The sequence below is a fragment of the Phocoena phocoena genome, chromosome 8 (assembly GCF_963924675.1).
Source record: "Phocoena phocoena chromosome 8, mPhoPho1.1, whole genome shotgun sequence".
In the NCBI taxonomy this organism is placed as follows: domain Eukaryota; kingdom Metazoa; phylum Chordata; class Mammalia; order Artiodactyla; family Phocoenidae; genus Phocoena; species Phocoena phocoena.
In genome coordinates, this window is record NC_089226.1 from 97,296,814 (window position 1) to 97,318,917 (window position 22,104).

General features: G+C 49.0%; 4 protein-coding genes across 8 annotated transcripts; 3 read left to right on the plus strand and 1 right to left on the minus strand.

Moving 5' to 3' along the window:
- The first annotated feature begins 3,544 nt into the window (after positions 1-3,544).
- On the plus strand, positions 3,545-8,186 carry PTPMT1 (protein tyrosine phosphatase mitochondrial 1). The gene is made up of 4 exons (XM_065882889.1): positions 3,545-3,931; positions 4,033-4,113; positions 6,353-6,544; positions 7,850-8,186. Exons 1-4 carry the CDS (start codon positions 3,758-3,760, stop codon positions 8,006-8,008), a joined length of 606 nt encoding a protein of 201 aa, XP_065738961.1. The 5' UTR covers positions 3,545-3,757; the 3' UTR covers positions 8,009-8,186.
- A 364-nt stretch (positions 8,187-8,550) lies between these two features.
- KBTBD4 (kelch repeat and BTB domain containing 4) lies at positions 8,551-13,346 on the minus strand. Of its 4 annotated transcripts, none has more exons than XM_065882052.1 (4): positions 13,319-13,346; positions 11,777-12,397; positions 10,602-10,708; positions 8,551-10,153 (listed from the first exon to the last, which is right to left on the minus strand). In XM_065882052.1, exons 1-4 carry the CDS (start codon positions 13,335-13,337, stop codon positions 9,293-9,295), a joined length of 1,608 nt encoding a protein of 535 aa, XP_065738124.1. In that variant the 5' UTR covers positions 13,338-13,346; the 3' UTR covers positions 8,551-9,292. The 4 variants fall into 4 exon arrangements, with proteins under 4 accessions (XP_065738124.1, XP_065738121.1, XP_065738123.1 ...); XM_065882049.1 differs by having other exon boundaries at positions 11,777-12,423; positions 13,318-13,337; XM_065882051.1 differs by having other exon boundaries at positions 13,298-13,337.
- Positions 13,347-13,402: 56 nt separating this feature from the next.
- Positions 13,403-18,252, plus strand: NDUFS3 (NADH:ubiquinone oxidoreductase core subunit S3). Its single transcript, XM_065881862.1, has 7 exons — positions 13,403-13,573; positions 13,682-13,747; positions 14,889-14,986; positions 15,323-15,472; positions 16,365-16,490; positions 16,623-16,742; positions 17,995-18,252. The coding sequence occupies exons 1-7, from the start codon at positions 13,492-13,494 to the stop codon at positions 18,160-18,162; spliced, it is 810 nt and encodes a 269-aa protein (XP_065737934.1). The 5' UTR covers positions 13,403-13,491; the 3' UTR covers positions 18,163-18,252.
- Positions 18,253-19,802: 1,550 nt separating this feature from the next.
- Positions 19,803-21,446, plus strand: FAM180B (family with sequence similarity 180 member B). Of its 2 annotated transcripts, XM_065883099.1 has the most exons (3): positions 19,803-19,956; positions 20,786-20,856; positions 21,051-21,446. In XM_065883099.1, the coding sequence occupies exons 1-3, from the start codon at positions 19,872-19,874 to the stop codon at positions 21,444-21,446; spliced, it is 552 nt and encodes a 183-aa protein (XP_065739171.1). In that variant the 5' UTR covers positions 19,803-19,871. The 2 variants fall into 2 exon arrangements, with proteins under 2 accessions (XP_065739171.1, XP_065739169.1); XM_065883097.1 differs by lacking the exon at positions 20,786-20,856 and having other exon boundaries at positions 19,872-19,956; positions 21,016-21,446.
- Positions 21,447-22,104: the final 658 nt, after the last annotated feature.

Below are 22,104 nucleotides of genomic sequence, written 5' to 3' on the forward strand. Positions count from 1 at the left end.
TATGTGTAATTTACTGAAAACATCTTACATTTATAGACCATTATAGCTTATAGAATGTTGTCACATACATTACCACAATTAATTTTATATTTGCCTCCCAGCTGCTGTAGATGGTAGAAACCTTTTTTTTTTTTTTTTGCCGTACGCGGGCCTCTTCAGTTGCGGAGCACAGGCTCCGGACGCGCAGGCTCAGCGACCATGGCCCACGGGCCCAGCCGCTCCACGGCATGTGGGATCTTCCCGGACCCGGGCACGATCCCGTGTCCCCTGCATCGGCAGGCGAACTCTCAACCACTGCGCCACCAGGGAAGCCCTGGTAGAAACCTTCTAAGCAGAGAATCTGTCCCGTTCTTTTTTGTGCCATAGAATCATCCAGATATCCATGTGGTTCACCTCCTCACCTCCTTCAGGTCTTGACTTAAATGTCACCTTCTCAGTTGGGCCTTCCCTGACCACCCTATTTAAAGTTACACACACATACACCTGTGTTTCCAGTCCCTCTTTGTCACTTTGTTTCTATCCAAAGCACTTATCACCATCTAACATAGTATATTTTGTACTTCATATTTTACATATTTTATTTGTAGTCTTCTCACACCAGAAGGTAAACTCTATGGGGATAGGGATCTTGTCTGTTTTATATCCTCCGGGCCTAAAATAATACCATGTAGGTGCTCAATAAATACTGGGGGTTTTTTGAATTTGATTTCCATATATTATGAAATGATTACCACAATAAGTTTAATGAACATCCATTATCTCATACAGATACTTTTTTTCCTTGTGATGAGAATCTCAAGATCTACTCTGTTAACAACTTTCAAATATATCGTAAAGCTATGTTAACTATTGTCATCATGTCGTACATTACATCCCTAGTATTTATCTTATAACAATAAGTTTGTACCTGTTGACTACCTTCATCCAACTCCCCAGTTCATCAATAAATATTGTTGAATTAATGAATAGACATATCTTGGTGCTGAGTATGAAAAAAGAGAATGAATTGTTTAGCATCCAGAAACTTCCTGCAACCTACCATGAGCTAAATGAGAGCAGGGACCACACCTGTCTTCTTATCCTCTTGTCTCTCCAATGCTTTTCACAGTGTCCAGCTCAACAGATATTTCTCAAAGGGCGACCAGTAACCTTCCTGATTTTACCTGCCCCTTGACTTAGGGCCACTCCTTGCAGGGCGCTAGTGTCATTCTTGCATCTAGTTACCAAGGAAGGCCAGAGTCCGTTACCCCAGAGTCAGGTGGAAGAACAATTACATGAAGAACACAGATTCTTCTAACTTCAAAGGGCTTCCCAATATAGACAAAACACTAAACAGTCCAAATACAAAAAAGCCTGATGTGAGATATAAACGAGTATGAAAAGCTTCCTGCTTCATTTTTTGCCTTCCAAATTGATTAAGATTTGTTTTTAAAAATGTTAACAAGGGTTCAGAGAAGCAAGCCTTTTCCAAGTGCTGGTGGGAGTAAAATTCAGATAGTCTGTTTGGAGGAATTTGAAAGTTTACATATCTTTCTAGGAGCTTTTCTTAAGAAAATAATCAGGATAAGAGCCGAGATGTACTAGTACTTCCCTGGTGGTCCAGTGGTTAAGACTTGGACGCTCCCAATGCAGGGGCATGGGTTCCAACCCTGATCAGGGAACTAAGATCCCACACACCACACCATGCAGCAAAAAAAAAAAAAAGCAGAGATGTACTGATGTATTATGGATCATAACATTGTTGGAATAGCATAAAATCTGATAAAAAAGTATATACTTGATATACTTTATCAAGTATATCAAATACTTGATAAAGTATATGATATAGCCATAGCCTAGAATATTATATATTTTTTCAAATAATGATACAGAAAAATATTTAATTGTGGGCAAATATTCATGACCCATGCTTAGTGAATAAAGCAGGTAAGAAATTAACAGGTACAGAACAATCCCATTTTTGTTAGAGAATGTGTTCGTTGAAAGAGACAAAACCCAGAAAGAATATTAAAATATTAACAGTGCATCCTCATCATCACTCGGTATTATCAGTCCTTTAATTTTAGTCATTCTGGTAGAAGTGGAGTGATACTTTACTGTGGTTTAAATTTCTCTTTTCAGACTTCCCTGGTGGCGCAGTGGTTAAGAATCCGCCTGCCAATGCAGGGGACACGGGTTTGAGCCCGGATCCGGGAAAATCCCACATGCCACTGCGCAAATAATCTCATGCGCCACAACTACTGAGCCTGTGCTCTAGAGCCCACGAGCCACAACTACCGAAGCTCATGCACCTAGAGCTTCTGCTCCACAACAAGAGAAGCCACCACAATGAGAAGCCTGTGCACCACAATGAAGAGTAGCCCCCGCTCACCGCAACTACAGAAAGCCGGAGTGCAGCAACAAAGACCCAAAGCAGCCAAAAATAAATAAACTTATATTAAAAAATTGTAGGGGCTTCCCTGGTGGCGCAGTGGTTGAGAGTCCGCCTGCCGATGAAGGGGACACGGGTTCGTGCCCCGGTCTGGGAAGATCTCACATGCCGTGGAGCGGCTGGGCCCGTGAGCCAGGGCCGCTGAGCCTGCGCGTCCGGAGCCTGTGCTCCGCAACGGGAGAGGCCACAACAGTGAGAGGCCCGCGTACCGCAAAAAAAAAAAAAAAAAATTTAATGGAAAAGAAAACTGGAAGAAAAAACAAATGTATTTGAGGTGGTAGGATTATGCTACTTCCCTGTATTTTCCAGTTGTTATGAATATGTATTACTTTTATAAGGAGATAAACCTTTTTAAAAAGCACAAGATGCACGTTTCAGAGTACTATTTAAATATAAATAATCAGCATTACAACTATTCCTCTCGCCTATTTGCAGGTTGTGGGTTTTATATTTAAGTTTATCATAATATGTTTAATATTAATATATTTTCATAAATAGTGTAGATAACATTGATATATTTCACTCCACACACACACACACACACACACACACACACACACATACTGATTGCAGTTTGTGCAGGAGGAGGCAGCCATGAATTCAGGCAGATGGGGGGTAGGTTGAGAAGGAAGGGCCAGATGAACCCAGCTCCCCTGTTTGTCCAGGATCAGGGCCTCTCCAACAAGCCTCTCTACTTAAAAGCTCAGAGTCCCTTCCAGTCTCTCCTTCAGGGCTCCCCCTACCATAGAGTCTCCTTGTCATGTCTCCCGTTTGGTGGGTCACACCCTCACCTGGGATCACAGTCCCCTCCCTCTGGCCGGTAGTTGGGGAAGGTGTCACAGGCCCACTGGCCATTGGCCAGGGCCCCGCCTCCCTCGGTCGGGGTCATAGTTTCACACGCAGGGGTCAGAGACCTCCTCACCTGGAGTCCCAGCCCCCTCCCTCGGGAGGGGGGGTCAATGGCACAGGCAGCGATCACAGTTTCACACGCGGCAAACTCACAACCTTGGACCGAGGACGCGCCCTCCCTCGTCAGGGGTCCCAGTTTCCCGCCCGGGAAGCCCTGGTCCCTCCCCCGAGGCCGGCGGCCCCTCCTTCCGAGACACGGTGCCGGTCCCACGGGGCCCAGGCTCTCCCGAAGTGGCCCTGGGGGCCGGGCCCGAGGTCTCGGTGCTCAAGAGGCCCGCGCCGGCCGTGTCGCCTTCGCTGGAGGCGGCGGACGACTCGCAGTCCTCGGCCTCGTCGCTCTTCTGGCCCTCCTCGCGGGCGCCCCCCGCGAGCCCGGGAGTGGGCAGGTCGTCGCTGCGCCGGGCCGGGTAGGGCAGGATGGCGGCCGGTACGTTGCTGGAGGCCGGCCTGGCCCGGGTGCTCTTCTACCCGACGCTGCTGTACACACTGTTCCGCGGTAAGATGCCGGGCCCGGCGCACCGCGACTGGTACAACCGTATCGACAACACGGTGCTGCTGGGCGCGCTGCCGCTGCGGAACATGACTCGTCGGGTGAGCCGGGCCGGGAGGCCGGAACGCGCCGGGGCTGGGAGCCAGGCGAGCGCCGCCCGGGCCTCGGCGGCCCTTTCTCAGCCCCCTCTTTGCCTCGGCAGCTGGTACAGGACGAGAACGTGCGAGGGCTGATCACCATGAACGAGGAGTATGAGACGAGGTTCCTGTGCAACTCCCCAAAGGTGAGGCGCCGGGGCCCGTGGGCAGAACTGGGGCCGAGGCGCCCCGCCGGCCTCGCCCACCACACAGGGCCTGGCGAGCCGGAGGAGGTTGGGGGAGGGGGTGCTGTAGGTGACCTTGCCGCAGAGACAGGCGTCCCAGGCTTTTTTGCCTCCTCAGGGAGGATCTGGCCCTCTAAGCTTAAATGGCTGCGGCTGGGTGTAGAAATTAATCGTGAAATAAAATCTGATGTGAAAGGCATTTAAAAGTAGAGTTGACAAACTTTGATTATTCCTTTGTGCACAAATGTATTCTTAATGTCGGTAACTCAAATCAGTAACCAGAACTGAAAGGCAACTTTTCTATGGCTTGCTTTCATTCATTTGACACTTACTCAGCACTAAGTATGGATCAGACACTGTTAGATATTCAAGATGAAGGTCCTATAAACTGTAAAAAGAAAAGCTACGGCCAATCCCCGGTAAATTTATCATAAAACAACCCATTGCAAAAACTGCATAGGGTTCATTTGGTTTTGATTTGAGGGAATTTTATATATATGTTAGAGATGATAGTGGAACTCCAGAGCACTGTCGTAAATAAAGTTCAGGCCTAAATCATAATTTTCATTAGATGTGAATGCTTATTTGTGGAACTGTTCATAATGGTTATTAGATGTTGCCCTATCTTTTTTTTTTTTTTTTTATAAATTTACTTATTATTTATTTATATTTTTGGCTGTGTTGGGTCTTTGTGTGGTGCACAGGCTTCTCATTGTTGCGGCTTTTCTTGTTGTGGAGCACAGGCTCTAGGCACACGGGCTTCAGTACCTGTGGCATGCGGGCCCAGTAGTTGTGGCGCATGGGCTTAGTTGCTCCACGGCATGTGGGATCTTCCCGGGCCAGGGCTCAAACCCATGTCCCCTGCATTGGCCAGGCGGATTCTTAACCACTGCGCCACCAGGGAAGTCCTGCCCTATCTTTATAGTGTTTGACTTCTATTAGCACTGCACAATTATTTTCTTGTTTACTGTACTGATAGAGCCTAATGAACATGCAGTTATTTCAACTGTAGATTTTTTTGAAATCTTAAAAAAATTGTGACTCACATTTAAAATATATTGATCAGTGATGGCATACATTTTTAAAGAATGGGTAACAGTTCCTTGGATTTCCCATAGTATTTTGCCACAAGACCTCAGGAGTTATTACCCAAAATGGTGAATGTTCCTTAACGTGGTCCATCCTGCGAAGCAAGTCACAGAAAGTGCTCGTCTCTGGGTGTGAGGCAATTGACATTTGTGAGCAGCTATCTTATCCCACTAGCCTAGAGAAATCTCCAAGGCAGTGGTTCTCACATTTTAATATGCCTAAGAATTACCTGGCAGTCTTGTTAAACTAGCAGATTCCTAGGTACAACCCCCCGAGATTCTGACTCAGGAACTTTAGGGTGGGGTCCCAGGAATCTGAACATTTAGCAAGCTCCCTAGGTGTTTCTGACATAATTGATGTATAAGCCCCATGCTGCCAGATTTTGCTGTTTTTTGTTAATTTCATGAGCTGTATAAAATATTGACCCTCGTTCGGAGTCATAAGTTTCTGGTTTGCTAAAGTGATTAATATCAAGAGTAGCTGGAGCCTACCTGAAGTCTTAAGGCAAAATAAAAAATAAAGTTGCCCAGTTTGCCAGAGGCCTTATTTCTCCTGTTTATTCTTTTCTTCCTCCTAAGTGATAATATTGCACTAACAAAAGTAGGTGCATTATTTTAATTTTAAAATAACTCTGTTTTCTACCACATACCCTCTCAAAAAAAGTGGTAAAAAAGAGGAGGCTTATGGACAGAGAAACAGAAAGTTCTTGCAAAACGTAGTAGTCCAGCCTTGCAGCTGGATCATGCGAAAATAGTTACCCAGCTTTTGTCGATGAATTTTATACAGCTCGTATTTTGTAGCTAAAGATTCAAATACTTTTAGCTTTGGTACTAAAGCTCCTAATGGTACTTTAAGAACACTTTAAATCTTGGACATAATCCTAACTCAGCAGCATTGCTGTTGTGTGATGAAAGACCAGCCATGTAGGTCAGCCATTTTAAAGACATTTCTGAAAGAAGTTTCTTTTTAGGCAAACAGTAAACAGTATATTCACATTGTAGTAAACCGTGAAGCTTCCTTGTTGTTTTGCTGCCTCTTGGGAGCCCATCTTCCTAACATTCACATCAGGCTTTTTTCATTTTCTTTTCTATGCTGGTGGACCTCGTTCCAGGAGTGGAAGAATGCAGGAGTCGAGCAGCTGCGGCTCAGCACGATAGACATGACCGGAGTCCCAACCTTGGCTAACCTCCAGAAAGGAGTCCAGTTTGCTCTCAAGTACCAGTCGCTAGGCCAGTCTGTCTACGTACATTGTAAGGCTGGGCGTTCCAGAAGTGCCACTATGGTGGCAGCATATCTGATTCAGGTAGAAAAGGTCTTTCTGGACCGGTCCCCTTTACAGCAGATCTCCAGTCTACTGGCAGACCTTGCTAGGAGCCATGTTCCCAATTTCAGGCTGTTGGGAGGTGGAAAGCACCTGAACTTTGCAGACAGGCTGACCTCTGGCTTTCTCACCGGCCAGCTGTGTGACCTTAGGCAAAAGTGGCTTCCCCTCTCCATTGCTCAATTTCCTCAAACTAAATGTGTTGTGAAGCTTGAATGAGAAAGTATGTCAAGCACTGACCTAGAACAAGCACTCAAAAAATGGAGTTGCAAAGGATGCTAATACCAGCAAAAGGCTAGAAACACTTGTTATAAACATGTCAGGAAATCTAGTTCTGTAGATAATAGTGCTCATCACTTGCAGCTCTATAGGACTCACGTTTCTTTAAGTATTTCAGAGTAAAGTTCTGGACATTAATTTCTAGAAACAGTGGCTCCAACAGAATTTTGCCTATCAATTTGTTATGATCGGCAGGTGGGATGCTTTTAAAAACATTTAGAAGCCAGTACTCTAGTCCATCCTTTCCTGTTACAAACCCCCGGCTCATTTTTGTTACCTGTGAGGCCCCTGCAGAGCATTTACTAAGTAATGTAGATAGTTTAAGGAAAAAGGAAATGTAAAGATAAACAGCCTGGCCTTGTGTTACTGTGGACTGGTGAATATATGATTTAACAATACTAAAGCTTTGGTCATTAGGACTCTGTTTTGCTGGAAACTGGGTGTCAGGAGATATTTTGGGCAAAGTGAGAACTGAACCAGCAGGCTAAAAATCTATACTTTCTTGGTTCTATTGAGTTCTAAACCAGTAAGTATCCTGAGGACACAAAGAGAGCCCTCCTAGTTAAATTTTAAAAGTACTCTTTTCTAGACATGGTGACAAGTTGCATAGAAACATCAACTGTGTAGTCTTTCCAGGAAACTCTTGTAACCAACAGCCTAGCTCAGAGAGGACATCTAGTAGGCCTATGCCCGCTTGAATTTAGGATCTCAGCTTCATGTGTTCAACCTTCTATTTCCAGGCTTTGGCAGAATAAAAATTAGATAGAAAGACTGATTTGGGTCCCCCCCTTTACCTCCCCCAGCCTATTGCATACAACTGTGGGACTTTGACTGAAGGGGTTAAAGTGCTCTCCCACTTATAATATGTGGGGCATAGCTTTTAACTCCCTGCAAAGTAGAATTTTTAAAGAAATGAAATTCTGAGAGCCCTTTAGCACTTGTTATTGGGTCAAGGACACCCTAACACCTGGTCCTTTCTTTGTCTGATTTCCCAACCCTGCACTTCAGGTGTACAACTGGACTCCAGAGGAGGCCGTAAGAGCCATCACCAAAATCCGGTCACACATCTACATCAGACCTGGCCAGCTGGAAGTTCTCAGAGAGTTCCACAGGGTGATCACTGCAGGAGCAGCAAAGAATGAGACTTGTCACACATCGCAGATGTGAAGTACATGGATTAGAAAGAACTCAGGACAACCCTGGCTTGCTACAGAATGAGAATGTTTAACAGGACCAAAGGGGCTTAAGCCCAAACTTGACGTAATAGAAATGTGCTAAGTAATGGTTAATTTCACTCCCTGTGTCTTGTTTCGATTTTCTTGAAATAACACTGTTGTGTGACTAGGAAGACTTAGTGTGGCTTCTATTCATGGGGCCTGGGGATATGGGACAGGGATAAGGGTTTATTTCCAAAGGTCGAAGAAATCTGTCATGCACCTGATGTTGTGCCTAATGATATTTACCCCCATAACTCAAAGACGTTTAACACTGGGAAAGGAGAAGAGAAATACTCAGCTGTGGCTCTTGGCCACTGTCAGAATCTGAATTCACTGGCCCTATGGGGCTCTCCTCACTTGGAGCAGTCATCCTGTATGCAGACAAGGAAGTATGGGATTCAATCAGTATTGTGACTGACTTAGAAATGTGTGGGTATGTAATTAGTTTCCCTTAGGAAGTCACCCCTTCAGAATTCAAAACAGACACACATATCCCTTCAAAAACTTTTATTTGTATGAACAGTTCCTAGCTCTTGGCTTAGCTTAGAGCTTTTAAAAGAATAGAGACCTTATATATTTGAGTTTGAAAAAAGTTTCTGCGATTAATCAGAAATAATTCTTTCTACTTCTTTCTGGCTTACTCCTTGGAATAAGCCAAAAATAAAACCAAAGTATACATTTCTTGACAGACAGATGAAAAACAACAGACAAACGTCCTAAATTCTAGGGTAGACTCTTGCTGGTGAAGGACACCTTCAGCTTAGTCCATTCTCCCAACCAAAGCCTGAAGGAGAACTCTAACACCTAATCCTTCGTGGAAAAATGACCAATTAGTCACTTAACAGGCTATGGAAAAAAAGGAAGACTGGGCATCTTTCCTTCTGTCCCGGTATCAGGGGTGCTTCTATGTAACACTGATCAGGTAAAGAGAGGAGGCTGTACCTAAGGGCAGAGAAGAGGCTTGCTCTACGTGCTCTGTAGGGAGGCACAGGATTACAAGGGGATGGCGAACAGGCTGGCCTACTCTCAGTTCAAGCAGCCAGCTGAGAAGCAGCAGTCTAAAAAGCCCCAAACGGAACACCCTTATATGAGTTCAAGGGTTGAGGCGCTGCCTTTCTAACATGTGCCAACAAATAACATAGTACCCGAATGGGGGCCTCCGGGACTTTGAGTTTGGATGGGTAGGTGCTGGAGAAAGGGAGGGCAAAAGTCAGCCGCTCTCCCCCTCACAGCCTTAGGCCAACACAAACTGCAAATTGGTAAGCAGCACCTTAATGCCTCTAGTGACAGTTACAGCCGAAGTGGCAGGATCAAGCTTGTAGGTGTTGGCATCCCCCTTTTTATATCGGTCCCGAAAAACATAGATGCTCCCATTACAGCTGGCAATCTTCCAGAGGGATGGGGCAGAGCTCCAGGCCTCAGGAAGGCAAAGCCGGGTGAAGCTGTCTAGCAGGGGATTGTAGCACACCAGGGAGTCCCCTTCAGCCACGATGAACACCAGATCCTTATGCACAGCTGCGTGCATGCGGCCAGCGAAGGGCAGCACATAGGGTTTCACGTGACACTTGTCTGTCTCTGTGTCAAAGCACTGGATGAGTCGGGACGGTTTGGTAAAGAAGTCCAGGTCATTCTCCTCCCCCCCTAGTAAGTAGATGATCCCGTTGAGGTTGGCACCAGCGGCCCCTGACACAGCCACCTCTAACTGGGTTGTCTCAGTCCAGACGTTATCACCTACCCGATAATAGATAACTGCATTGGAGAGGGTATCCTGCAGCGTCTTGCCACCCAGTGAATATATGGCATCTTTCCCGGGCACAGACACCAGGGTGTGCTGGAGTCGGTCACGGGGCAAAGGCGCACACCATTCCCAGTCCACAGTGGCATTGTTGCACTTCCACATGCGCCGTGGGATGGACCCTCCCACCACGTACAAGTCTCCGCCATGCTTGCAGGCTGCAGTGATCTGGTGGCACAAGCTGTTTTGGCCACTTACACTGATGGAGTCATCTTCTGCACAATGTAAGGACACAGCCAACGAGTGGGTACGAGATGACTCTTTCCCGATCAGGTAAATGTGTACGTTCTCCCCAATTTCCTATTGGTGAAATTAAAGGTATAAATGGTATTTATCAGTTCTAGGCTAAGGCTCACTTGAGATACATATCCTTAAGGTCCTAGACCGCACACTTGTACCTTGCTCTAACCTACTCTGCTCTAGTTACTGTGTGTCATCCTGACTCTCCTCTAATCACTTTCAGGCATCTTATGCTGGAGGAGAAAACCTGTTACACTCATTCCAGCCTTTTTTATAATTATCCTGAGCTGGTACTATGATGTAATGTAACGTAATGATGAGAGTAGTTCTCTCAAGGAGCTTTGGAGCCCAGAGGCTGGTGGCTTCTGGTCTCACACACACATTCTCCTCCCCAGCTCTTATCAGTTTCAAGCCAGAGACTTATTTACCAGCATCAAAGAGGCCAGGCCAATAAATGGCTGGAATGCATGGATATCATGGTGCCCAACCCTAAAGATATCTGCCTTACCTTCAAGCTGGTCCTGAGTGACTCTGAAAAAGCCTCTCTTTCTTCTTTATTAAAATTGATCCAGGCTTCTATTGCCTCTGTTGGGTTCTGGGAACATGGAACTCCATCTGTAAAAACCAGATGAAAGGTATGGTCAATGGCAATCTGACAATCCAAAAGGGAAATTTAGAACAAGTGGCTTTAAAAACGTGAACATCTTTGTCAGACTACCACCATGTATGTATATGTACGTGTATGAGAAATTAACATAAAATTGCCTTGTTTCTTTTTTTAAAATAAATTTATTTATTTATTTATTTTTGGCTGCGTTGGGTCTTCGTTGCTGTGCGCAGGCTTTCTCTAGTTGCGGCGAGCAGGGGCTACTCTTTGTTGCAGTGTGCAGGCTTCTCGTTGCAGTGGCTTCTCTTTTGCAGAGCACGGGCTCTAGGCACACAGGCTTCAGTAGTTGTGGCTCGCGGGCTCTAGAGCGTAGGCTCAGTAGTTGTGGCACACGGGCTTAGTTGCTCCACGGCATGTAGGATCTTCCTGGACCAGGGCTCGAACCTGTCTCCCCTGCATTGGCAGGCAGATTCTTAACCACTGCGCCACCAGGGAAGTCCCTGCCTTGTTTCTTTTAATCAAAATGGATGATTTGATATTCTCCTACTTGCCATGGAAGCAATTTACTAGGCTACAAAACTCACACTTGAAGTATGGTTATACCTCACTTGTGGAGTCAGGATTGTTACCTAAAAATTGGCAAATCACTTGAGAAGCTTCTTATTTAGGTATCTTGACTCACTGTCAATTTACTTACGTAACTAGTCCCACAAATACATGCAAAGTACAGAATGGATGAGACCACTTACGCACAAGAGAGATTAGAATATAAATGCAGATAGCTCCTCACTACTTTCTGTGGCTAAGTGCTGCTGTTTTTTTTCTTTTCAATCCAAGATTTGTATATACTGTGAAACGTTGCTTTGTTTTCCTAGCGTCTTCGTCTGGAAGGGACTCTGTCTCTGATATCAGCTACTAAATCTCAACTTTCTCTCAGAAGTTATCTAAATTCTTATCAAGAATAATAATGTAAACTAACACCAGGAAGCCTGAGGGTACCCTTCTCCTAAACTAGAACATTCACTGAACATCATACCGGTGTAGCTGGGTATGATGTTCCCCCTCTCTCAACTTACCAGAGATGATATCAGTGAGTAGACGGTGGGGCAAGTGGAGAAACTCCTCTGTGCTCTGCAGCTGGGCCAGGTGGGCCTTGGCACAGTGCTTGGCAGCAGTGTAGAGCTCAGGATCACTGTGTCGATCTGCCAGCCACATCACCTGAAGACAGTTGCCCACCTGCACTGTGCGGGCCAAAAACCGAGAACACTCCTCAAAGAGAGATGTCAGCTGATACATGTCTGACACCTCATATATTTCCTGCAGCTCCTCAGCTCGAAGTTTCACAGTCCCATGGTAGATATAATCAACCAAGAGCTGGAAAACAGACTCGCTCACATCCTGCAGCACAATTACCCGGTTGTGGGCCTCCTTCAGGTTGGAAGTGAACATGGACCGGAAGAAGCAACTCTGAGCTGAGAGGACCAATCGGTGGAGCTGAAACTCCCGGCCTTCCACTGAAATGGTGACATCAGCAAAGAGCTCTTCCTCCAAACACAGTTTCATGATGCCTTGAGCCACACGGCCTGAGTGTGACCTATCTTTGAAAGTGTAGTTCACAAAGTAGTTCTCATCCATGGATGCTCCAGGCTCCTCTGGTGATTCCATGGTAGTAGCCAACTTCTCTCTCTGCCAGTTGTCTGCAAAACACCACCACCCTGAATAATTGAAGTAATCCATAGCCACAGCCTATGAATCCAATTGTCCAATGCAGGGAGGGAGAAGGGAAAAGTGAGGGCACAGTCGGCCCAGATTAGCCTTAGTCCTGGCCCTGTTAATGACATCTCTGATGTTCTCCTTCAACCAAAGCTGGACTCACTCTCTTGCAATGACATTACATTCCTAATGAAATAAAAAATTCGTACTCTGGGTGTTTCCCTGAGAAAACACGGAATACTCCTTTCCTTTATGTAACAAAAGGCCTGGTATTTAGGTCAACACATGAAAGCGAGGGATTGGAGAAAGTCTATGATTTTAAAAGCCTGGGGAAAAGCCTTACTAACCAAATAACTATTAGCATAAAACTTGTGAGGCTCGGGGCAGCAGAACCTGCCAGAAAGATCCCCATGTCCTTGTGGCCAGGCCCCTCTTTCCCCGCGCAGGGAATCCAGACCTTACAATCTGAGGTTTGTCCTAGGACATCTCTCAGATCCACATTTGCTCTTTTCTGAGCCTCTCCTCGGCACTTCCCCGCTCGTCCTAATGACTCCCCAAGGCTTCCTCCCAGAACTCGAGACGGAGCCCAGCCGTCCCTAGCACGGGGCCCGAGGAAGCCCATCGCCACATGCAGGGTTCCCGCTCCACCTGGAGTCGCCTGGGAAACGGCCGCTAGGGAAACCGTTCTTCTCTCCCCCTCCCCCTAGCCTTGCCCAACGGCCCTCATCAAAAGCTTAGCTCAGGGAGCGGGGGAGGGGTGTGGAATGTGGAACCCAGACTTCTCGCCCCTTCTTCTCTCACCAGTCTGGTTCCTTAGGATCCTTGCCTTCTCTGCAGCCTCTGTCACACCAAGCTAGGGCACGTTCACCTCACGGTTTCCCCACCCGCTGGCTTCGCTTTCTCACCTGCCTTCCCTCCTTTCATTCCGAAGCCCGGAACCCGGAACCCGGAACCTCTGCTTCCGACCCCGCGTCCGCCCGGAAGAAGATCTGTTGCACACTTCCGTTTCCGGTCCGTGCCCTTGGGGCTCCGTGTCCTATGGATCGGTCCTCGGCTACCTGAAGTGCATCCGGGGAACATGGCGGCGGTGGCGGCGGCGGCGGCAGCAGCGGCTCGGGGGTGTTGGCTGGGGCTCGCGGGGTCCGCTGCGCTGGCCAGAGGTGAGCAGTGGACAGCTGGCTGAGGCCCGGGGCAGGAACGGCTACACGCCCAGCGCAGGGAGTTCCTCAGGCCTCACCCTGCGCTTCGGTGTCTATCTTCACATGCAGTGGCCTGGAGACCCTTGGTGCTGTTGCTGCCGGTGAGGAGGGAAAGCGCCGCGGCAGACACGCGCCGTGAGTATGTGCGGGTCCGGCCCTCCTCGGGACTACAGGCGGGGCCCCGTTCATTCCCTTTGTCAGATGTTTGCCCTTGTCCTGGGCTGCCCTCTCCTGCGTTTCCTGGCAAGTCTCTGTTTGTCCTTAAGAGAGCTGACTCCAATGGTCCTCACTCTGCAGGCAGAATCAGGCCCACCCTGTGCCCTTAGGCCTCTCTGTTATGGTCCTGTTGCCCCTTGTCCATTTCCCTGATTTCCTTTTTCTCTGATTAAACTGTCATCTCTTTGAAAGCAGGAAACATAAACTGTGGGCCTCTGAGTCTTGTTACAATAGTAGCCCACGTTACTTGAATGCTTATTATGTGCCAGGCACCTTGCTAAGCGATTAATGAATGATTATAGTCTTCACAACAATCTTATGAGATAGATAGTATTATGTTCTTCTACTGTAGAGCAGGAAATAGTCCAGAGAAGTAACTTGCCCAGGATCACAGCACTAGTAAGTGACAAAGTAGGCCTGCCTGCTGCCAAAGGCAGAGAAAACAGTTACTCTGCAGCCTATGATGTGTGGTTGCTCAGTGATTTAGTGTTGTACGAATGAGTGTACGGAGATAGGTTACAGTCAATATAAGCCAAGTGGGAGTCAAGAAACCTGACATTTCCCCCTTTCTGGGCCTCAGTTTCTTCATCTATGTCAAAAAAAAAAAAAGGTTTCAACTACATAATCTGTGATGGCTCTTCAGCCCTGAAGTTCTTAGCTGGAGAACCTGCTATGAGCCAGATGCCAAGGAGATAAAGAGAAGCAAAAGTTCTGATTCTCACACTTAAAGAGCTTCCAGTGTGGTAAGAGAGCTGAGACATATGCTGCTTTTAGCAGAAATGCAGGCATTGTGAAGGAAAAACCATGGAGTAGTTTTGAAAAGGGTCAAACACCCCAGCTGCAGTAATAAGGTGAGTCTTTGTGGACTGTGTAGGTGGCATTTTCCCTATGTTTTCATCACTTCCTGTTCCATGGAAGAGGAAGCTTCCACTTCACCTTTCTCAAGGTTCTGCAGGGAGTCCTGACTGGGAAACAGCACCCCTTACAAGCTCAAGAGACTGAATGCAGGGCTGGCTGCTGCCTTCTACTTTCCTTTCTTAAATATGCCTTCTCCTTCCAGCCACTGTCAGACCACAGAATGATGTGGCCCACAAGCAGCTCTCAGCTTTTGGAGAGTATGTGGCTGAAATCCTGCCCAAGTATGTTCAACAAGTTCAGGTAATATTCACTAGTGTTGTTCGGGTTTGGGTCAAGAAAGAACCATGTTGAGACTTCCCTGTCGGTCCAGTGGTTGGGACTCCGCACTTTCGATCCCTGGTTGGGGAACTAAGATCCCACGTGCCATGTGGCACGGCCAAAAAAAACCCCAAAAAAACAGTGAAAGAAAGAACTGTGTTCTTAGGGCATGTGGGAGTGGGCAGCCTGGAATCAAACCACAGACTCCTCCATCCCAACTTGGTCTTTTTTCTCTGCCTTTAATCAGGAGACTCCAGCTGAAGTTAGCTGCTCTCTCTGTAACTTTGTTCCTTCTCCTCTCCTGTTCCATGTCTGCAGGTGTCCTGCTTCAATGAGTTAGAGATCTGTATCCATCCTGATGGAGTCATCCCAGTGCTGACTTTCCTCAGGGATCACACCAATGCACAATTCAAATCCTTGGCTGACTTGACAGCGGTGGATATCCCCACCCGGCAGAACCGTTTTGAGGTCAGTCAGGAGATTTGAGGTTTGGAGAGTAAAGGAGGGAAAGGGGACAGAACAGTTTTAGGGTGATAGCTACCTTTGGGAACCATAGCCTCCTTAGTTTCTGTTCAGGTCAAACAATACAACACAGCAGTTAAACCAGGGCCTCGGAATCAGGCAGACTTTGAGTTTGAATTGTAGCTTTGCCATCAGTAGGCTGTGTGGCTTCAAACATTTTGTTTGATTTTTCTGAATTTAGTTTTCTTATGTGCAAAGTAAGTACAAAAAAAGCGTAAAACCACCCTATCTGATAGGGTGGTTGTGAGGATTAAATGAGATAGTACAGGTAGACTGCTAGCACACAATAAGTTCTCAATACATATAGCTATTGTTAGTATGGTCATCTACTTTCTGCCAGATCCTGGGATTGAGAGAGAAATAACACCCAGTACCTGCCCTCCAGGAGTCCCCCACACTCTAGTGAGGAAGAAGGACACATAAAACAGTTTACTGTAATAACATAATTCATGGGGTATTATAAGAACACAGGAGAGGCACTTAGCCCTGTCTAGGAGGCTTTTGTGAACGGAGAGAGAAAGTTTGTGCTGAATCTTAATGGCTAACTAGGAGACCAGGAATTAGCCCAGTGAGGGAGGGCAGGTCGGGAGGCATCCAGTAGCATGAGCGAAGACAAGCATGCTGACAGGCTGAGCTAGAGTGTGGCTTAGGCCTTTGGAAGTAGTTGCAAGTATAAGAGCATCTTGAGGTTTTGAACTTCGGGACAGAAGGCAGGTTCACAGGGTGGAACTTTAACCCACCCTGTATCCTCATTATTGTGCTCCCGCTCAGGGACTTCTGTCCCAGACTCCTCAGCCTGTGGTCCTCTTGGTCCTCCAGCTCCCTCCATTCTCCCTAGATTGTTTACAACTTGCTCTCTCTGCGTTTCAACTCCCGGATCCGTGTGAAGACCTATACAGATGAGCTGACACCCATTGAGTCTTCTGTGTCTGTGTACAAGGCAGCCAACTGGTATGAGAGGGAGGTGAGTTACTGGGCGTGGTGGACCCACCTCTGGGCCGGAGTTGCAGAACTGACTGAGATTACTGGATACGGTGCAGCCCCTCACCCTGCGTTGGCTGTGATGGCTGGTTGCCTGAGTGCCTCTTTTTTCTAGATTTGGGACATGTTTGGAGTCTTCTTTGCTAACCACCCTGACCTAAGAAGGATCCTAACAGACTATGGTTTTGAGGGACATCCTTTCCGGAAAGATTTCCCCCTGTCTGGCTATGTTGAGGTAGGAGCCTTGGAACTGGGCAGCAGTCTGGGCAGGGAGGACTTGGTAGAGATCCTGGGCAGGAATTACGGCCATTGGATTGTGGTGGCTTAAGAGCATCAGTACTGGATTCCATCCTAGCTCCACTCTGACACAGTTTTGTCATCTGCAAAATAGGGACAATAATAGTACTTAACAATAGTAGATTTGCAGAAAACTAATTGATGTATGTTTAAAAGGGGAGTATTGTAAATGTTCAGTTGATGTTAGCCATTATTTTAATGGTCATTTTAATGACCAAGGCAGACTTAAGGACACAGTTTGTCACCAAGATCTGAAAGTGGAGTATCTTTTTACCCTGCCCTGGATCTCTGAGAAGGCAAGACACTACATGTTCAGCCCTTGAGAATGGCCAGAGGCAAGACCAGTAACAATTGCCTGTAAGAGCCTTATAAAGAATTTCAGTGCTTTACTTTACGATTGCAAAAGGTTGCAGGTTATTAGCAGGAAGATGGTTTATTATATACAGACGTGATTTTGTAGCAAAGTAACTTTTTAGAAATGTTGGGATAGTGGCAATCCAGCCCATCACTTCATACCCAAATGCTCCTGTTTTTTTAGTGTTTAGTTTAGCATGGTCCCATTCCCAGCACTCAGTTGTCTTTACCTTATCCAACTGATCTTCCAATAACAAGAAAAGCCATGCCACATGTATTGCCTTGCATCTTGGCAGTGATAATGCCAAGGCCACAGGGCCTGAACTTGAGTGCTTGCCAGCTTAGGTTTGTTGTTCCCAGCCACTGACTTGCTCCCTCATCATGGGCAAACGCTTACTGTCAATTTGTAAGAGTGTGTTGAGGGAATTCCCTGGCGGTCCAGTGGTTAGGACTCCACGCTTTCGCTGCCATGGGTCCACGTTCATTCCCTGGTTGGGGAACTAAGATCCTGTAAGCCGCACAGTGAAGCAAAAAAGAAAAAGAATGTGTGGATGGGTGAGCAGAGTTCCGGTGGAAGAGGAGCCCAGAGCCCCTGATGTGGGGATGGTGGGCAGGGGGGCCTGCCTGGGTGATGGCAGGGCATGACATAGAGGCCATTTTAGACTGTTTGGGTTGTGATCTGATGGGGAACACAGATGAGGATGGAGACTTACAGAGGCCGGATAGGAGTCAAGGACAGAGAAGTAAAGGGGCTGAGGAAGGCTTTGGGAAAGTGGGCCTTTAGTGGCTGTAGCAAGGTCTTCCTTAGTGCTCAAGCCTGCCTTTTTCTTCTGCAGTTACGCTATGACGATGAGGTGAAGCGGGTGGTGGCCGAGCCGGTGGAGTTGGCCCAAGAGTTCCGCAAGTTTGATCTGAACAGCCCCTGGGAGACTTTCCCTGCCTATCGCCAGCCCCCCGAGAGTCTCAGGCTTGAAGCTGGAGACAAGAACCCCGAAACCAAGTAGTTTCAGGGAAGGCATGTGTATCCTAGAAAGCGCCATATCTATCATTGAGCGTCCCTGTAAATAAAATCCTACTTAGATTCACCACTTCCTGTGTGCTTTTTGTGATACGCGGGCCGCTCACTGTGGTGGCCTCTCCCGTTGCGGAGCACAGGCTCCGGACGTGCAGGCTCAGCGGCCATGGCTCACGGGCCCAGCCGCTCCGCGGCATGTGGGATCTTCCCGGACCGGGGCACGAACCCGCGTCCCCTGCATCGGCAGGCGGACTCTCAACCACTGCGCCACCAGGGAAGCCCTGGATATACTTCTGAGAGAGAGATTCTGGAGCTGAAATTGAAAGTTCTCACAATCCACAGGGCTCAGGATGGGTGTGGCAGGGCCTCACCTGAGAATTGGAGGGGTCTCAACAACTGCTGGAGAAAGCCCCTTGTCACAGCATACTGTCTGGCGGCAGCTGATGGCTCCAGGGGCCTGGGTGGAAATAGGGCACCCTCCACCCACCCTCATCCTCCTCCTATGCAAACAATCGCAGGGTTCCATGGGCCAACAGTCAGAGCCAAGAAGAGCTTCAGCTCATTTTGAACCCTGTGTCCTGCTCCCTGCAAGCTGACAGCCCATCATGCTTGGGCTAAGGGAATCCTCCTGCACTCTGGCCTGAGCTGAGAATGCTATAAGCAAGCAAAGGGGGTCCCAGTCTGGGGCAAAAGACAATCAGGAGCTGCAGGTCTGTCTGCCAGGAAGCAGCACTCCGCACCCGGCCAGTGTGCAGTCTGTTCAGCCCCTGGCTGCGTGCCTGAGGTGGGAGTGTTTCTCTGCCTGTCAGTCAGTGGGCCGCTCGGCCAGCACACCAGGCAGTTGGAAGACCAGGCTTTGCAGCTGTTGCTCTTGGCTACTGAGGGGCTCCCTGGAGGCTGGGCCGGACTGGGCTGGGCTGGACTGGGTGTCAGGGGCTGGACTCAGCTGCAGAATGTTTTGGGGGTGACGACAGATAGTAGTGTAACTGTCTGGGCTCTTGCCTACCTTTTTTTTTTTTTTAATTAAAAAAAAAATTATTTATTTTTGGCTGTGTTGGGTCTTCGTTGCTGTGCGCGGGCCTTCTCCAGTTGCGACGCGCAGGCTTTCTCTAGTTGTGGCGAGCGGGGGCTCCTCTTTGTTGCGGTGCACAGGCTTATTGCAGTGGCTTCTCTTGTTGCGGAGCACGGGCTCTAGGCGTGCAGGCTTCGGTAGTTGTGGCACGTGGGCTCAGTAGTTGTGGTGCACGGGCTTAGTTGCTCCGCGGCATGTGGGATTTTCCCAGACCAGGACCCAAACCTGTGTCCCCTGCATTGGCAGGTGGGTTCTTAACCACCGCACCACCAGGGAAGCCCCCCTCTTGCCTAACTTTTCGGAGGGCTAAGTCAGAGCTGTTTGCTACCAAACGCGTTCTTCCTATTAACTAAGCATCCCGCCCATCTGGGCAGGAATAAGCTAAGGGCCTGACAAGCCAGGAGCCAGGCTCTTACTGCCAACAACCACAGATTCCACATTTCTGTGGGATGGAAAGAGCCCCAAGGAAGCCAGAGCCAGCCCCTCCCTGTTAAGCACGGAAGAATGATACACAAGCAGGGAACGGCTGGAGCCTGCAGTGGAAAGTTGGAGCCCTGGTGTGTGGCAGGCGGACAGAGGTGCAGAGAGCAGCCGGGGAGAATAAGACTCAGAGGACGTGGTGGGCCATGGCTGGGACGATGCAGTTCCTGGCTTGGTTAATGGTAGCCATTTGCTTCCTCCCTGGGGTGACTACAACCCAGCACCGTGCAGGTACGGGACCTTAGGGTGGGGTGGACAGGAGCCAAGGAAGGCTGCTGGCTGACAGCAGTTACACTTGGTCCTATCTGAGCCTAGCAGGGCTTAGGAACTGAGGGCATGATGGGTAGCAGGCTGACCTGTGCTGTGGGGTGGGGGAGGGAAAGGTGTGGGCCCCATCCAGAACCAGAAGGGTCGGGGTGAAGTGAGCGGAGATAGCCCTAGGTGCTTTCAATGGGCCTGGGGCTTATTCTGGCTGGTGTGCAAAGGAGGACCTCTTAACCTGCCCTGGGCTTAGGACAATCATTCCAAGGGTTAGGCAGCACCCCAGAAGAGGGGTGAAGGAAGCTGCAACAGACATCCTGCCTTGCCTGGCCTCCCTGCCTTGCACACGGTCACTTACCGAGAAGCAGGAAAGAAATAGGTCCTTCTCAAAGGGGTCCTTGACCTTTGGGGAGGGTCACTGGCAGTTTCAGGTCACGCTGTCCCTAGATGATTATAGGAAGGAGAAATGGGAAGTGAAGTGTCTTGTGACCCGTTGGCCTGGAGCCCTTGGCCAAGTGAACTGTAGAAGTTCAAGGAGGAGTCCTGGACATTTGCCAAGACAGTATCTGGCTTTGGGATGATGCTTTTGGGATCACAAGACCTATGCCTTGTGAATGAGAGAGTGAATGTCAATGTGCATATGTGTGTAGGGGGAGGTGGACATGGGATGGCATTCCTGTTCTTTTGTAGATAGAAGAACCTCTAGGCACCCCTACCAGGCAGCTTGAAGGGACTCGTGGGAGGTTGGGGTGTTCAGGGTGGAGCTTGGCAGGGCCCTGACTCCTCTCTGCTGCCCCAGGGCAGCCCATGGACAGCACCAACGTGGGAGATGGCCTGCAGGAGCCAGAGGCCCCGGAAGTGATGTTTGAGGTCTTTCCTCCAGCCTGGGACATGGGGGTGGGAGTGTCCAGATGTCCCTAAGCTCAGGGTTGGGAAGGGGGATGCCTCAAGCTGGGGCCGCTTGGGGAGGGGAGCCAACCCAGCATGGGTCCTACTGCCTGCTTATGCCCCCCCGGCCCCGCTCCCTAGGCCCCAGCCCACCCCTTACATGGCTCCCCTTGCAGCTGCTCTGGTCTGGGCTGGAGCTGGATATCATGGGGCAGCTGCACATCCAGGACGAGGAACTGGCATCCACACGTCCCGGCCGCCGGCTCAGTCTCCTCCTGCAGCACCTTGTGCCCAGTGACTTGGAGGGTGCCGAGCAGCGGCTGCAGCAGTTCCAGGACCTGCGGAAGGGACCCCCTCTTAGCCCTTGGGACTTTGAACATCTGCTCCTCACAGGCCTGTCCTGTGTCTACCGGCTCCCTGTGGCTAGTGAGGCTCAGGAGAGAGGTCGCTGGGCCCAGGTCTTCGTCCTCCTGGCGCAGGAAACACTCTGGGACCTGTGCAAGGGCTTCTGCCCCCAGGGCCAGCCCCCTTCTCTGGGGCCCTCGGCCTCTACCCTTGACCCCTTCCCCTAACCCTCCCCTTCTGCCTGTCATTCCCACCCCAGCCCCCTCCACCCCGCCCCCTACCTGAGCCAGACCCATCTTGGCCAGGGGCCTCCATCTGGCACCTGGTTTTTCCCACTGTGTTCGGGCCTCTGGGCTCGGCTTGTACCCCAGACCCCAGCTTACCCCTCCCCCATCTTCTTCCCTGGGCCCAGGCTCTGGGTCCCAGGCAGCAGGCAGAGACCTAAGGGCAGGACTTGCAGGCAGTGTGTGTGGTGGTGGTGGGGGGGGTGTAGGGGTCAGGGTTGAGAAGTGTGTTTAAGGGATGCTGAAAGGGAAGCTCCCAAGTAAGGCTAGGTCAGACCCTCCAACTCCTACCCAGGCAGTCCCATGAGAGGCAGAATCTACAGGAAACTCGTAAGTGCTCAGTGCCCAGTCCTAATGTAGACACCTCTTTTAAACCCAACCAAGGCTCTGGGAGTCCCTAAGCCTCCAAGTAAGTACCCCATGTGGGCTAGGAGAATAGACTGGACATTTTTAGGTCAGTCTGTTGGAGGAATGGAGGGAAGCAGGTGGAGGAACATTATCTTCTGGGGGGCAGGGAAGTGAGAAGTGTTTTTTGGTCTATATCGACAAGGCTCAGAGGAGGGAGTAAGGCTGGAAAGGGACTGAGGCTGGCTGGTGTAGT

Coding starts and splice junctions, on each gene's coding strand:
- FAM180B (XM_065883099.1), top strand. CDS start 19,872: ATGGCTGGGACGATGCAGTTCCTGGCTTGGTTAATGGTAGCCATTTGC. Junction 19,957..20,785: donor TACAACCCAGCACCGTGCAG/GTACGGGACCTT, acceptor CTGCTGCCCCAG/GGCAGCCCATGGACAGCACC. Junction 20,857..21,050: donor CCCCGGAAGTGATGTTTGAG/GTCTTTCCTCCA, acceptor CTCCCCTTGCAG/CTGCTCTGGTCTGGGCTGGA.
- NDUFS3 (XM_065881862.1), top strand. CDS start 13,492: ATGGCGGCGGTGGCGGCGGCGGCGGCAGCAGCGGCTCGGGGGTGTTGG. Junction 13,748..14,888: donor CGCCGCGGCAGACACGCGCC/GTGAGTATGTGC, acceptor TTCTCCTTCCAG/CCACTGTCAGACCACAGAAT. Junction 15,473..16,364: donor CCCGGCAGAACCGTTTTGAG/GTCAGTCAGGAG, acceptor CATTCTCCCTAG/ATTGTTTACAACTTGCTCTC.
- KBTBD4 (XM_065882049.1), bottom strand. CDS start 13,337: ATGAAAGGAGGGAAGGCAGG. Junction 12,424..13,317: donor ATGAAAGGAGGGAAGGCAGG/TGAGAAAGCGAA, acceptor GGATTACTTCAA/TTATTCAGGGTGGTGGTGTT. Junction 10,154..10,601: donor CACTCAGGACCAGCTTGAAG/GTAAGGCAGATA, acceptor TTTCACCAATAG/GAAATTGGGGAGAACGTACA.
- PTPMT1 (XM_065882889.1), top strand. CDS start 3,758: ATGGCGGCCGGTACGTTGCTGGAGGCCGGCCTGGCCCGGGTGCTCTTC. Junction 4,114..6,352: donor TCCTGTGCAACTCCCCAAAG/GTGAGGCGCCGG, acceptor ACCTCGTTCCAG/GAGTGGAAGAATGCAGGAGT. Junction 6,545..7,849: donor TGGCAGCATATCTGATTCAG/GTAGAAAAGGTC, acceptor CCTGCACTTCAG/GTGTACAACTGGACTCCAGA.